This window comes from Phlebotomus papatasi, chromosome 1 (genome assembly GCF_024763615.1).
Source record: "Phlebotomus papatasi isolate M1 chromosome 1, Ppap_2.1, whole genome shotgun sequence".
NCBI lineage: Eukaryota > Metazoa > Arthropoda > Insecta > Diptera > Psychodidae > Phlebotomus > Phlebotomus papatasi.
In genome coordinates, this window is record NC_077222.1 from 77,509,179 (window position 1) to 77,525,528 (window position 16,350).

Genomic DNA, 16,350 nt, shown 5'->3' on the forward strand with positions numbered 1-16,350 from the left:
TAGTTTACATGATTTAGTTTACAATATATGGTCTAATAATGTTTAAATGTCCGTTATTCACTAAATCTAACAGATATTAGATTGATACTGTCGATTCTAGTATCGAAAAGTTATTATTTCACCAGATCACTTTATTCGGCTCGATTCTTTACCCACATACAAATACAATTTAAAACCGAATTTGGAACCCTTGTGAATTCCAAGCACCCCAAGGACTCCAAGTTACAAGCATTGCGAGGTTGACTGTAGATAATCTGAGCTACCAGATCCTCTTCTATGCTTTTTTAAGGTATATTCTGCTATATGATTGCCCTAACATATATGAACTGTTCGGTATCAGCATTTTATTTTTACAAAAAAAAGTAATAAGAAGCTTATATTACGTTTATAAAAAGATACTTAATTCGTTTATGAACTATTAAGTTAGTTACTATTAGTTATAAGAATTACCTTATAACTAATCCGCGTTTTTCTTCAATTATTGCTCATATAAATGCGCGCAGCATTAGGCGCCATATTGATGAGATTCGTGCTCTTCTAAGAAAATCCTCCATTTCGGTACTGTGTGTCTCCGAGACCTGGCTTGACTCCTCCGACTCCATGGAGTCGGTTGGTGCTCAGGACTTTCGACTTCTAAGAAGTGATAGATCTGGTCAAAAGAGAGGAGGTGGTGTCGGTATTTATGTCCGAAATTGCCTCAATTCTTCTGTGCTCTGCAACGGCACTTTCGGTAGGTTGGAGTATATTGGCCTAAGTGTCAAATTCCCTGACTTAACTCTAAATATTTTCACCTGTTACTACCCACCTCCAGTAACGAGTCTTATGGATATTGAAGGTCTGTTTGATTTGGTGCTATCATACGACAACTTTATGGTTCTGGGTGATTTTAATGTTAATCTCAACGCTGAAACTTCAATAGCCAAAAAATTCCTAGAATTCCTATCTGAGCACTCTCTTCATCATGTACCTTTTAGCCCAACTCGTATGGGGTCACTTCTCGATTTAATGATTCTTCCCTCCCATGATTCACAAAGAGTACTTGAATACGGCCAGGCTCCTCTTCCTGGTATATCAGACCACGACTTAATCTTTGCTTCTTATAATATGCGATTTCCTAAACCGTCTAATAAATTTAAAATCATCTTCGATATTAAGCGCTGTGATAGCAAGGTTGCATGTTCTGCTGCTTTAGAGCTCTGTTGGGGTAATTTATACCTTGAAACTTCAGCCACCAAGAAAGTACAAGTTTTTACATCTTTTATCAACGATTTATTTGAGAGAGTAGTGCCCAAGAAGCGCTCAATTATCCCTCCCTTGTCCACTCCTTGGATTGATGACAGTGTCGTGAATCTTATTAAGCGCAGGGACTCTGCATATATTAAATGGAAGCGTTCTCGCAATCAGGTTGATTGGGCCATTTTTAGGAGATTACGAAATAGAGTTCGAAATCATATCAAGTTTCGCAAGAAACAACATTTTAATAGAAGCTTAAACCCTAAGCTTCCATCGAGAACACTTTGGTCCAATATTAAAAAGCTTGGTATGCGACCATCTGTCTCACATGGGGAGGTGAACTCTCTTTCAGCTTTTGCTCTATGCTCATTCTTTTCTTCTACATCTGCTGATTCCTTAGTCTGTCCATCGCTTCCCTCAGCGCCCTGGGAGGGTTTTAGCTTCATCTGCTTCGCACAAGCAGATGTTATTTTCGCTATTTCCCGTGTCAAGTCGGGTGCTATGGGGTGTGATGGTATTTCTCTAGATTTCATTAAGATTCTCCTCCCGGTAATCATCCCAGTGCTCACAGATCTCTTCAACCACATTATCACAACTTCCACTTTTCCGGATTCTTGGAAACGAGCACTTGTTGTTCCGATTCCCAAAACGTCGAATCCTAAATCTGTTTCTGACTTTCGGCCTATTAGTCTTCTTCCTATTCTTTCAAAAGCTTTTGAAAACCTTCTTCACGAACAAATTTCCCAGTATTTAACCGACAATGGTCTGCTTTGTGACTTTCAGTCGGGCTTCCGAAAGGGTCACAGCACTACGTCGGCTCTTCTCAAGGTTAATCATGACATCTCTTCGGCTATCGATCGTGGTCACTTTGTGATTTTAGTTCTTCTGGACTTCACAAAGGCTTTCGATAGTCTCCCTCACAATCTTCTCTGCTATAAATTGTTTGCATACTTCAATTTCTCATCCTCAGCTATTGCCCTCATTCGATCTTACTTCACAGGAAGATCTCAAATTGTCAAATTTGGTGAAGATGTTTCACCACCTTGTTCCTTAAGTAGAGGCATTGGTCAAGGTTCCATTCTTGGCCCTCTTATGTTTTCCCTCTTTATTAATGATTTGCCTACAGTATTACATAATTGCTTATTTCATCTCTATGCAGATGACCTCCAAATTTACGTTGAGGGTGATCCTTCCAATCCTCTAAATGCTTTTAATCTCATGAATTCAAACCTCTCTAGTATTGAGCACTGGGCAACTTCAAACGGCTTGATTTTGAATCCCAAAAAGTCTCAAGCAATCATTATCTCAAAGAAAACATTATCCTCTACTTCTTATCCCTTGTTCCTTAACGGAGAGATTATCCCTTACGTTGATCAGGTCAAAAACCTTGGTATCATCTTCAATTCAACCCTCTCATGGTCTGATCATGCCACATCCATTTGCCGCAAGGTCAACTATTCTCTATATACCCTCAGACGATTCCGGGACATCACGCCTTATGATACTCGCTTGATTCTCGCGCGAGCGCTTCTTCTTCCTTTTTTTCATTACGGTGCAGAGCTTTTCTTCGCGGCGGATAGTGACACAATTCGTCGCTTAACAGTTGCTTTTAATAATTGTGTCAGGTATATTTGCGGCTTAAATCGCCGTGACCACATTACTCCTCATCGCAATGTATTTGTTGGTTGTGACCTGACTTCTCTTCTGAACATGAGAGCAGTGCTCTTTTTGTTCAACTTGTTGCTTTTTGGACGTCCTGAGTACCTATCGAATCTTCTGGTTAGGGGGGGTTCGGCAAGGGTTCGAGGACTTATAGTACCTAAATCTAACAGTGACTGCCTTTATCGCACACTGTTTGTAAAGGGCATAGTACTTCACAACTCCATTCCGGCTAATAGCCGTAACTCTGCGGATGCTATTCGGCGGCATTTTCGGGCTGAGCCTTGAGAAATTATCGCCTAAATTTTTCTTCTTTTTGTTTATTTTTCATTTTTTTTCTCATTTTGATGTATTAATTTTTTTTGTAATTTTTTTTTTCTCTTTTTCTTTTTTCACAATTGTAAGAGGGATGACCCTATTATTGTGAATTAAATAAACTATTATTATTATTATTATTATTATTATTATTATTAACTAAATTTGCAGTAAAAGAATAATAACCTGGTATGGTGGAGTATCTGATGGATTATATTGGATTCAGATTTACTGCCGTTCGTCAGGGGCAACTTCTTTTCCTAAATTAAAAACTCAAAATTTTTCTCCAAAGCTTTCGGCTCTTGGTACTTAGGAAGACCCATACCAAGGGTCGAAAGCTTTGGAGAAAAATTTAGAGTTTTTAATTGAGGGAAAGAAGCTGCTCAAATATTGGAGGCCACTCAATGGGTCAAGTGGCAGAGTACTCGCTCTATGATGCAAGTGTTCCGAGTTTGAATCGCCTTTAGGCCACCAGGAATTTTTCTGGCGTTAAAGGTGTTCGAATTACATTCAGTAACAATCTGATGACGTATAAGAAAGTTGAAGTTCCGAACTCCCCTTGCCGGAAGGCCCAAGTTCCTCTATGGAATGTTGCCACCATTATTATTATTATTAAAGAAGCTGCCCCTGACGAACACCGAGAGATCTGATCCAGAATCATAATGTTCCATAAGTTTATATAAGCTTAACATTAAATTTTTTGCTGCATCACTTTTACATTATCGGTTTACAATCATTTTGAAATAATTTCAAAATAATTTTAAAACCAGTCCAAAACAATAACAAAATCAATTAGTTTATTACCAATTCACTACCGATTTATAAAGTAAAGAAATAATAAAGTTAGTAAAGAAATACGTTTCTTGACTTGTTAGCCCTTTAAAGACGAGAGGATCAAAAATTGAGAGTCTGAAAAAGTATTTTTTCCTGATTTTTTAGAGCAAAGCGAAACTTTAGTTACCCGTAGAAAAAATTTCGTTTTTGTGCCACCGGTGATCCAATCGTTCTTAAAGGTTTAACTTTAACCTCTTAATTTGTTGAATTTGAAAAAAAACCGTTAAAGAAGGATGATAGTCGTATTTCAAATTATCACAAATAATAAAAATGATTAGTATAAGAAAGACGGAGGTTAAAATTAAGATCCTCGAATTTCAGGAGGGGGTTTCTCTCGAAAACTTGAAGCTGCTATCTGTATTCATTTGAACTCTTTCATAAAATAGAAGAATGGATGAATAATTATTAATGCTACACGTTGCAACATATTTTTTAGGTAATCGTTAAAATTGTAAGATCATAATGATCGGGAATGGATATTTCAAGGATAGATATTATGGGATTATAGATACCGCTTTTCTATAAAGTTCGAGCAGTAAAAAGAAGATGAAACTGGGCGTCAGGTACTATAAATGTTTCTCCATGTGGATAAGAGCGTAACAAAGTTATGGAGGAACACTAGACATGAATAATTAAAATTAGAGGATGGGGTGGGTGGGATAGTATCATCTCGTGCTTTTGAGTCATATCACTCCCATTTTCGCGAATTTTTCAACGAGGCATGGCATCTTTGAGAAGTTTTTGTGTGTAATTTTTGCCATAAGCACCAGATAAAAGGTACCTCGAATATCGTTATACAAACTGATATATTTTAATGGATTTATCCATTAATAAATTTGATAATTTCTATCTGTTCTGTCAAGAGGACTTTAGACAACCTAATTTCAAAGCATTCGTCCATTTAAAAATTATAATGTTAAACGGCAAAGGTTTTTACTCATTCAATGTTCCTTTTAATCATTCACATTTTCATAGCATGAAGCGTCCTAAAGGTTATGTTTGGTCAGGATTCGCATACAGAGTGTATACAATGTGCTCTTTTTTTATTTGAATATCTAAGAATAAATAATCTCTCTCGCCTAGGGCATGGGTATAATATGGAAAAATATCCAGCAGCGTTATTAAAAAGCTCTGTGTAATCTCGAAAAAGTGAATATCTTTTCTCCAGCTCTATTATATTCAATATTCTGGATTCTATGTGTGGGATAAAGTAGCATGAAATGAACTTTAGGGTCTAATTCACGGAAATATTACCAAAGGTCACAGACTTTCTATACATGTAATGAATGAATATCTGATTTTTTTTTTAAACCAAGAATCAAATATGTGATGAAGTAAAAATCTGAGATCCTAAATAACAGTACATTCGAGTAGAGTTCAATGGGAATAAATGAATTGTGGATTATTGAATAGTTGACGTTAATGGATTGAGGTTTATAAAAGACTCAAACACAGACTTCAAACTAGAAATTTTGTTTTAATTTCCAGTATAGCGGAGATCGGGGTACAAAGCCAGGGGTAGAATTAGCCAGTGCATTTTTTCTCGTTTCCCTTAAAATGTACATTGAGTAAAGAATTTTTTAATGAAAGTGGGAACACATCCCTATATTTCCTGAAATATTTATAAGTCTGATCCTGTCATCCTAGAATTAAGAAGTATTTTTATAAAATGGGTATAAAATTGTAATTTTGGTGTTACAGATTATGGTTCAGTATTTGGTTTGCTGAGTTCCTAGTTAAGATATCATAGTTTATACATTGTTTCTGGTTTAATAAAGGTAAATTAAGAGATATTTTTCACTCGTATAATAATTATCAACATTTTTGGATTTCATTGTATTAAGTGAAGCAATATTTCAACGGATCAGAATATAAAACGAAGTCGCAAATGGTCAATTTTACAGGAGATCAATTTCAAGCTGAGATTTTACATCCTGAGTATAGGATTTTAAAGATTTGAATCTCCTATAACTTTGGAAATAATTAACTTTCCGGTACAATTATGCTCAAGGAAGGCAGAGTGTGTCAAGGAGTGCCCGAAAAGCGGATAAACAAATTTTGCAAAAAATCGATTTATTCGACTTATATTCTGACAAGTTGATTTGGTCCAGTTTAAAATTTTGTCTGCAAAATTGATGGTAATTAGTACCACAAAAATGGTTATATCCACCCCGGCCGGGGTACTTGTAGCCAATGTATCTTCTCTAGCAAAAATCAGGAATTTTAGAGCTTTAAGCTACAGCCAATATCCTAATGTTATTTAAGAAACATAAAAACATTAGTCAAACTTTATCATTTGTTCATAAATTGCACGGGAAGAAAAAGCTTCATTTGCTGGCTAAATGTACACTGGTCTCCCCTAACATTATTAATTTATAAAGTTTAAAAAGTCGAACACCGCGGAATGTTTTGCTAAACAAACTTAAAGTTTGATAATTCTCTTAACACTTAAAGAAAAGTCAATGAAATAATCTTCAAAGTATTCTAAAATTACATAATTTACAAAATTATTCTCAAATTATTAAAATCGAACTTCCAGTTTTGGTTTGTTGGACCAGTAGAGGATACAGGGTGAAAGGTCTAGTCAGCAATTGGTGAAGGAGGGCCACGGGATACCAAGAACAAAATTGTGAATACAATATAAACATAGATTAAGGCCTCCATCTTTCAGGATTAATAAAAGGGTCTATTTTAGTGTCAAGGATGTAGCTAATATTTGAGTAATAGGAGTGACCTAATTGGATGTTTATCTCCAAATAAAACCTTTTTTCGAATGCAAAAAATAGTTTTATCAAAAATTTGCAAAAATGAGTCCAATTTTTACGAATTTGAGCGTACTTAAAAATTAATAAAATCCTTAATAATAATGGGCCTTAGCGAAAACGAAATCTACTTATAAGAACTGATTTTCGAGGACACTCTATTTTTTTTCGTATCCTAATTCTGGGCATATTTTGATGAATTTAGACAAAGGGGGTAGAAAAACGTTCTCATGGATCTGAAAAGCTTTTTATTGGAGAAAATTGAAATTGAAGCCTTCGAAAATAATATCTCAAAATGATATTCTTAGACCAAAAAGGCTTTTAGACTCTTTATCGATTAATTTTAATTCGATTTTGATACTTTTCAAATACTTTTCGAAATGTAAATATCAGCCAGCTTTAATTTTCTTTATTGAAACTCCCAGGAAGATTTTAGCAAGCTTTCCGTTTAAAATACATCATCAATCCATTTCCGAATCGTTTTTTTAAGATCTCATTGTAAATACGAGAACACTTCATCAAAAAAAATTCCGAAACGTCTAAAATATTTGCAATATTGGATTTAATTTTGTGGAAATTCCGATAAAGAAAGAAACGGTTCTTTTAGACGCGTTTGAAATTTTAAAAAAAATTTATATTCAATCTTTCGGTAGTGATTGTAAGCTAAAAACATGCTAAAGCCACCAAGAAGACGATTGCTTGAAGAAAATGCCGGGAAATTTATCAAAAATAGAATATAAAACCTCTTTACGACTCCAAAAATCTCCTCTAAGACGACATTTTTGCTTTTTTTTTGAGAAAAACCCATTTTCAAAAGTTTAAAAATTATATTTTGCAGAATTATTTTAATATATTTCATCGATTTTTAATCCAAATTAAATTATTTTGGTGTTTTGGGAAAGCTCATAAATCCAACAAAAGACATTTAAAACAGTAAAACTACCTAACACTAAAGGCCTATCTAACACTAAAGGCATTTTTAACCCTTATTAAGGAGAGCTAAATGTTCTTTAATTATTTTCATTTTATACTTCTTTTTTTAATATATCGAATATTTTAATATCATGTAGGAATGGCAATGGCAATGGCCCTTTCTTGCCCCGTTCGCTATGCACCTGTATAGCGTTTAATTAGAATCGAATCTTGAGCATATTTCTCAAAGATTTTTAGAAATAAAAGTTATAGGGGAAAGGCTCATAATTTTGTCCAGTTTCTTATTTTGGACACTTTGAGGATAAAATTGGACACTAAAAATAAATTGATGTATTTTTATTCCAATATTTGATGAATAATGAATTCTATCTAAATATTTGTTCTTTTTGCACGATTTTAACACTAAATACTTCAAATTTTGAATATGATTTAAGTTGAAATTGCTTTTTGTTGAAAATTCAGTGTGAGCAATTGCTTACGAGAAATATGACAGAACTTCGGGTTTACTTCAGTCTTATTTAGCTGTGGTAAAGTACCAACAATTTTTCTTCGCTTTTCTTGAGTGATATTATTAAATATTCATTGAATATTGTGTTGATTCATGTTAATGGTGATTTGTACATTTGACCTGAAGTGAGATTTGCCTTGTGAATTAGATTTTTCGTGTGAAAAATGGGAAATATTTAAGACATTTACCAGTGAGGTAATACTCCTTATTTTGGACAGGTGTTTTTCTCTCGAAATTTCGTGAAGTTTTAGCTTTTCCGATGACTAAGTTGGACAAATGCCTGGAGAAATAAAGAAGCATCATCTCTACGAAAGAGATGTAGCGAGAAATGCCTTGAAAAGCTCCCGAAAAGGCCAGGGAATGCACAAATTTGAGCGTACTTGGAGTACCGAAGTCAACTCACTTTAATGAATGATATGGAAAGTTTCCGGGCTTCTTGTGACATTCTACGTTTCCCTTACATGAACAGGAAGAGGACTTGGTAAGATTGGTTCTTGAAATGAAGAAAAATGGGCATCCTGTTGAAGCGGATTAGCTGTCCAAATTTACAGCCAAGTTGTCCAAATTAATAACCAAGTTGTCCAAAATTCGAGTCAAATTCACCGCTACATATCAATTCATTTTTAAACGTATTAAGACTAATTTTCGTAAATACAAAGACAATAAACCTTTGCCAAGTCTCTAAACAACCCTTCTGAAAAGAGAGTAACTAAAAAAGTCAATTAGTATTGAAAATATCGCACTTCAAACTTGGAACATCGATGCTTATAAGCAGACTGGACAAAATTATGAGCCTTTGCCCTATAATGTAGAATTCATCGAACGAAATCATTATTATGAAAAACTAATATCCCATGCCACAAAACAATAATGGGTAATTTTATTTAAAATTTATCTAAACTCTTTAAGAAACAACTATTCCATTTTAAGGGTTTATGCAATGAATATTATAAAACATTCAAAGAGATTTTTCCAAGCTATGAATTTCAATGAAGACAATTTTTGGTCTTTCTGTGGTCTTCAAATGATATTGATATTATCTCTGTACAATTTGAAAGCAAAATTATAAGGATTTTCCGTATGATTTGTGACTTTACATACTAAAAGAGATTGGAATACGAATTCCACTGTGATTCTATTTATATATAAAATAGAAAAAAAGGAAAACTCTGTGATATATGAAATGATGCAGATAAAATTTTTTTTTCCAAGACATCGAGTGCAAAAACCCTATAAGAATAGACTAGGGGCTATTCTTGAAATTATTCGGAAACATTTTGATGAAGGTCGAAAGGAAATATGCTGAGGGCTTTTGTGAAGGAAAATCCCTCAGTGTGTTGCGTGGGGTCGTGTGGCATAATTCGAGAGTGTTTTGTGACAAGGTTTTGCGACATCACGAATCATTCATAGTTAGCTACCCCTCTACTTTTGTCCAGTGTGTTGGGTATATTTAGAGAGTCCGGTGTGTAGCAATGGAGCTGGGGATAGTGTTTCAAGTTTAGAGGCAAACTGCAGGCGGAAATTCTTGTTTTGCTAGGAAATAGTTCTGACAGGTCGTACGTTTTCGAGCTGGGATGCCGGAAGACGCTGACCGGGGTGAGTGTGAAGGTGAACTTAGGTGGATGGCAGCAGTGTGAACGAGTTGGGGATTACTGAATGACTCGCATTGTTCAGTTTGGGGTTTTCTCGTTACACAATTTTCTCAGCACATTACTAAAGTGAGGGGCGGGGGGGTTGCCACATATTCAAGTCACCCACCCTGTTCCACTCATACCACTTCTAAAAACCCAATTCTGTGCCCAGCTGGTGAATTCCGTTCTGCGAATTTTCTCCATGATGACTTTAGAGGAGGTCAAGCTACCCACCTGGTCAGTGTATTCCACCGAGTGGGTGGCCCTAGTTATCTGTACCGGAAAATCTCCACCGACCCACGCTTGCGGTAGCATTTATCGATGGCGTGAGTAAGTGGCTGAATGGACGGTTTGCTTGCGAGGAGCACAATGGTTGAAATATTTGTGGGTGATGAGGTGTTGGGTGCAATTAGTGTTGCTGGAAGTGAAAAACGTCTTAATTACCTGTCAACGGTTAGAATGTGATCATCCCGGACACGAACCCATGACACTGATTTGTTGCCCAGTTGCTTTACCTGGAAATAAAGGAATAATGCTCTTTTATAGAATAATTCAGAAGGTATGCGCTTCCTCTTGTACCTATGTCAAATGGCGAGAGGATTTACGTTCTTTTTTTTCTGTGGAAAGAAAGATGTTTTGTTTGACGAGTGAAAAAGGACTTTTTGACGCCAGATGTAGCAATAAATTAAAATAAATTGCCATATACATGATGAATAGTAATTCAAGTTAGGGTAATAAAAACTGGAGAGTGTGAATAAAATTTTCCCCACGTGTAAATCATTTATACTTTTGGCAGTTTACTGGGAGAAAATAAGCCTGACGTCCACCACACGCAACCGACACCTCAATTTCAACGTAATACGACGTCTCACCTATGAGAACCCACCTGTATTACGCCAAGTAAACAACTATTCGTGTGACGGTACTGCCAAATCGATTTAGTTCCACATAATCGAGATTTACTTCCATCATATGCCGCGAACTCTGACGTTCTATATCAGTTGAATGGCATAAAGTGAAATAAGACATGATATGGAAATTGCATGGGGTACGTGTATGTTTTTTTATGCTAACCTAAAAAAATATGCTCTATATGTATTCACCGAACTTTTCCACCGTAAAATATGGAAAAGTTTATAGACCATATATTTATGTTTTCCATTTTAGGTATTGTCTAGGAAAACAGGCGAAACGATCAATAAAGTTTTGTCAAATAATACTCCAAGTTCTAAGAATATGATACAACATTTCGAATATGAAATCTGAGAGGGTAACGATAAGATAGTTACCCAGTAATTTAGAAATCCAAATACAGTGGATATCTTGTTAAGTCGGATCTGACTCTAGAAATTCTTGCTCTAAATGTAAAAGAAATATAGCGCGATATGCAGGGCCGGAAAAGTCAGTCTAGAGTAAAATAGAGTAATTCAGAGTCATTTAATTTGGAGTTTTGAGATTTGTTCAGTGTTCTAGATGGAGAAAGAGAAAAAGGCCACGACGGAGAGAAAGGCTTTAACTCAAAGATACTGACTTCCTTGTGGTATTTTTCTTTCGTCCAGAGATTTCTTTTGTCTGATTATTATTTTTGTCTGATTATTCTGATTTACTCTAAAATATTGTGCTAGAGGCCACTGTATGAGAATAAATCGGTCTTGTCCTCGTCGGAGCCTTCCCACAGAGCATTTTCTGACCAATTCGAAAATTTAACAAAATATTGTCGAAATACGCTCGACAGACTCAGAGATTTCGATTTAATTTCGTCGATTTGGTCAAGTTTTGCTTATTGGGTTAGGATCAAGATCAAGTTTCGAAATAAAGATTATAAGCTTTCAAGTAAGGTCGTATCAAGGGCCAGAGAAGGGTCATTGCCCCCTTTTATACAAGTTATTCAATAAAAAGCATAAAACTGAAAATAATTAAAAAAAAAAAACACTTAGCTTATCTTACTTAAGGGGTTACATGGCTCTCTCAGGTCAAAAAAATCAATTATTTTTATTTTTTTTTTATTTTATAGTATAACATTTGAAAAATATTATCTGAAAATTTCAAGTCAATCGGAGAAGTTGTAAAACTTTAAACGCGTTTTTCTCAAAACACCGTTTTACAATGTGGTAATCAAGATTACTCAGAGTCTACTGATCCGATCTTTCTGAAATTTTGCATACTAATTTTGAGAAGTATGATGTACTATTTGAACGAAGGATTCGTACTTCCTTTAATCAGAATCATTTTTACAACACAAAATGTGTTGAAAAATAGGGTAAAATTGATACTTTTTACAAAAACTTTTGCCAAAAATTTAAATTTTGTTTTTTTTTCAAAAATCCTTCGTTCATCCAGGGGTCCAAGTAATCGTATAACAGAGATTTGGTTTTTAGACTTGAGATCACTGAGAGAAATCCGAAAAAGATAAAAGGGACAGATAATCCTAACCGGCTTATGTAGGTGAGATTCTTAACGTGAGCTAACTCGGAGTGCATGCAAATTCGATTTGATGCTGAAGTAGGGAGACGCCATTCAGTTATCTTGAATCAAATTCGTGAAATTATACAAGTTTTGTATTTGAACCAAAATATCAAGGATTTGGATGAACTGACAGAAAAGTGTTATATGGGTGAAATGTAGACCAGAATGTTCTCTATAATTTTCCCATAGAACATGATCTCATCGATTACTCAGAAGCCAAGATAAGCGAGGTTTTTTGTTTCTTAACTCGTTTTTTCATCCAGAGTGCCCCAAGTGTTCATTTATTGAACTTCAACTAAATCAAAGAATTGTTGTATTTTGCGGGACTTTCCATTTAAACCCCTATTTTAAGTGTCTCGGTGGAGTAGAGGCAGTCAAATTGGCATCTGAGTGATTTCAAAGCGTTATTATTGGAAAAATCAATTTTTTCACACTTAAACGGCAAAATCGGAGTGATAGCGTAGTCTGAGCGGAAAATGATGTATGGACGAAATGTAGAGACAAATGTGTTCTACAATTATGTCGAAGTAATCATCAAAATCGGTTCAGCGACAGTCGAGATAATTGAGGTTATGTGATATTGAAATTGGTTTTTCGACTGTGGCGCCCCTGGTGTTGGTTCCACGAAGTTCAAATATTCTAGAAAGTTGTAGCATTTGGTGAGATCTTTCGTTTAAGCCCTCATTCATCAAAATCGGTCACATAGAACCGGAGATATGATTTTTTGAATTTCGTGAACTTTGACCCCTCATATCTCCGGTTCTATTGAAACCACAGCGCACATACGCACCATTTTGGAAACGTCCTAGACTGGACTACAACATACTAAAATTTCATTAACTTGCACAATGCCGTTTTTGAGAAAAGTGACTTTGAATTTCGATGAATTTTGACGCTATCACAGCGTCACCTGTGGTGACTTTTTGAACTTCCATCTGAAAGTGCTCATCGAGACGAAACCAAAAAGGTAAAATTTAGGTCGCTATGTTAATTAGAACCGGAGATAGAGGCCGGTCAATGTTCGAACTTTGACCCCTTATAGCTCGGGTCAGGGGTTATGGATCGACTTAAGGTTTTTTTGTTTGATAGGTATAATCAACGGCTACAACATACTAAAATTTCATCCCGATGCACAATGGAATTTTTGAGTTATTTAACTTTTAAGATTTAAAAATTTTCTTTTTAAAAAAAGCGCCCCTAGCGGTGGTTTTATGAACTTGCGATGTTAGAAGGGGAAGTGGCATTTCACGAGAGCTTTCCAAAAAGCCCTCACTTTTTAAATTCTGACAATTAGAACCGGAGTTATGGCCATTTTAAGAAATTTTTTTTGGACCCTTATAGCTCGGGTCAGGGGGGTCGGGGGACCTTAAGTTTGGTATTGATGGAAAGCTCTAAGGCCCAGCTATAACATACTAAAATTTGAGTCCGCTGAATGCCATAGGGGCGGAGCTATTGAGAAAACAAAAAAAAGGTGGGTCTTCAAAATGGCGGAAGGAGGGGTGGGGGCTGGGGGGTCTATGCACGAAGTTGCAATTTTCACCCGATATATAACCTTTGCCGAAAACCGCAAGTCGATATCTTTTTTAGTTTAGGAGCTATTAAGCTCCAAAGAGCGGCCGGACGGCCGGCAGGCCGGCCGGGAACGTAACTTAGCCACATATATATTCGGAATCAGGAAGTGGCGAAACACATTTTGGCCAAATTTGAGATCGATCGGACGACATGAAATTTTGTTAGGATTATAGTAGGTGAGATTGTTAAGAATCTCACCTAATAACATTCCGGAAACTTTTATTTTACCCTGCAGTATTGATCCGAAATCGGTGTGAATATTATGCTTTTTAGGTGTATTAGGGGTTAAAGTTACCCTTTTTCATGTTAATTTTACCTTTAAAAAAGAGAAAAATTAACACTAAAAAATATTTCTTTTAATATTTTTACACCTAAAGAGTGTTAAAGGTATGAGGAAAAAAAGTTAATCGCACCCCCGTTTTTTCTCAGAAATGAACCTACTGGGAGAAATCCTGGGTACCGCTAGATCTGTTTTTTTGAGGAATGGTTCCGAAAATCTGCTACCAACGGTCGAATTTTCAAAAATTTTTAATGTTTTTTATTAAATTTTGTTCTAAAGTTACCTTTGATATCCCAAAAGTTGGAATTTCTAAATTATTTTCGACACAATAAATTATCTTATCAAAACCAATTATTATCAGAAAAAGGCCTATTTTTTGACCTGAGAGACCCATGTAACCTCTTAAGGGCTTAAGGGACCCAAAAAATCTTTAAATTTGTATTAAAGTTGTATTTATGGTGAATTTTTTATGATGGTTATTATATAATTTTAGAGTAGGTTTTAGGGAATCTCTCAAAAAGAATAAAAAGAACGGAACCGAAAAAACAATATTCCAAATTGTAATGTTATCAGAATCTCTCAATCTCAATCTTTTCACATACCTACGCCTTAAAAAACCAAAACCGGTTTAGCATTGATTTTTTGGGAAAAAAATCGCAGAAAAGTTTTTGAGAAAGTTTTTGAATGTAAATGCATGTATGGGGAATTTTGAATTTGAAGCTTTAAAAAGCAAAATTAAAGCTTAGTTTTGATCTTTTTGCATCAAGAAAACTTTTGTTTACTTGTTGAAAAGATACATCGTCCATTCAAATAACTCAAAATTAATCAAAATCGGTGTTAAATAGCATATATGAGGAATTTTTAAAGTAAAGTTTAAACGCTTAAGTTTATTTTGACTAAGAACTTTTTTTGGAAAATTAATCTGATTGTAGAAACTTGAGACCGTTTTTGTACTTCTTTTCAAAATTGCCAAAAGTAGTGCAGGAATGCATTAACAACAGCTCCTAAGCAAATTGTTTTCTAAAATATCTAAAGATAGGATAAAAATTGATTATTTTGAATTTTTAGGAAAAACTCTTGTTTTTCGCCTTAGAAAAACGTCTTTTTTGGATAATTCTCCAAAATTTTTTCTTCATATCAGTCGATAACAGTTAAAATTAGGGCGCCCTCTTACTAAAATTCCAGCTTCGCTTTTGTTTTTAAGATTTTGTCTTTTGTGATCTTGAAAAAATTAAATAAACGCAAATATAAATTTTTATTTTCAAACTGTTATTATGACTTTGGCGCTTAAAATCCAACAGGCCAATTGATACCAATTTAATTAAAACGCGGTAGAAGATATTTTGATTGCTATGAAATTCTGCAGAAAATGGTAAAAGTTTCCTTTATAGTCTGATATGAAAAAAGACAATAATACAACCGGTATCGCTTTATATGACTCTCAATTTTAAGTGCTCCGAATGCAAAATGCATCCTTGTTATTCACAAACTCTCTGTGAAGATTTTTTTTGAAAAATAAAAGTTTCTAGATTAAAAGGAGTACGAAATGGATTTAACACCAAAAAGTTCCGAGGGAATGTTTTATCTTACTATTCAATCATGCATTCTAATGATTGGAATTCTTCTTATAGATACGTCATATGGTAAAACTTTATCGCAAAGTTGAGTATAAACTCGGTTTCCCACTCAAAGACTAGAAAGATTATAGATTTAAATGAATTTTGAATTCTTCCTAAATTTTTAATTGAATTATGCAGCACATTTATGCAATTGCTGCTAAAATATTCAAGTTCCTTCAGAGTGTGTTTAACAGCAGTGGCTTATCTTGAAAACAAGTGATAAGCCTAGATCAACTTTTTAATAGGGAGACTCAACATGATCCAATTCAGAATGCATGCAAATTCGATTTTGAGCTGAAGTTGCAGCGTGGGGGGGGATGAATTGCAGTAGGGGAAAGTGCTCTCCCTTCAAACGTTCATGCCTTCGAATAATGTGAATTTTCTTGTAGTTTTCTTAAGAGACTTACACATTTCTATCAAATATTAGTTGACTTATCATCAATTGTTGATAATACCGTGATAATTTAATGTAAATCTCTTATGAAAAACAAAAGAAATTCACATTATTCGAAGGCATAAACGTTCGAAGGGAGAGTAC

The 16,350-nt window shown here is 34.9% G+C and overlaps 2 protein-coding genes across 2 annotated transcripts in view; both read right to left on the bottom strand.

Annotated features, from left to right (window-relative positions):
* The window catches only part of LOC129804262 (B-cell receptor-associated protein 31), a 417,963-nt gene that overhangs the window by 174,146 nt on the left and 227,467 nt on the right, over positions 1-16,350 (bottom strand). The gene's annotated exons all lie outside the window — the stretch shown is intronic.
* The window catches only part of LOC129804244 (hemicentin-2-like), a 74,362-nt gene that overhangs the window by 21,110 nt on the left and 36,902 nt on the right, over positions 1-16,350 (bottom strand). The window contains exon 4 of the mRNA XM_055851386.1: positions 10,320-10,390. Coding sequence (XP_055707361.1) covers positions 10,320-10,390 — 71 coding nt within the window. The remainder of the gene's footprint in view (positions 1-10,319; positions 10,391-16,350) is intronic.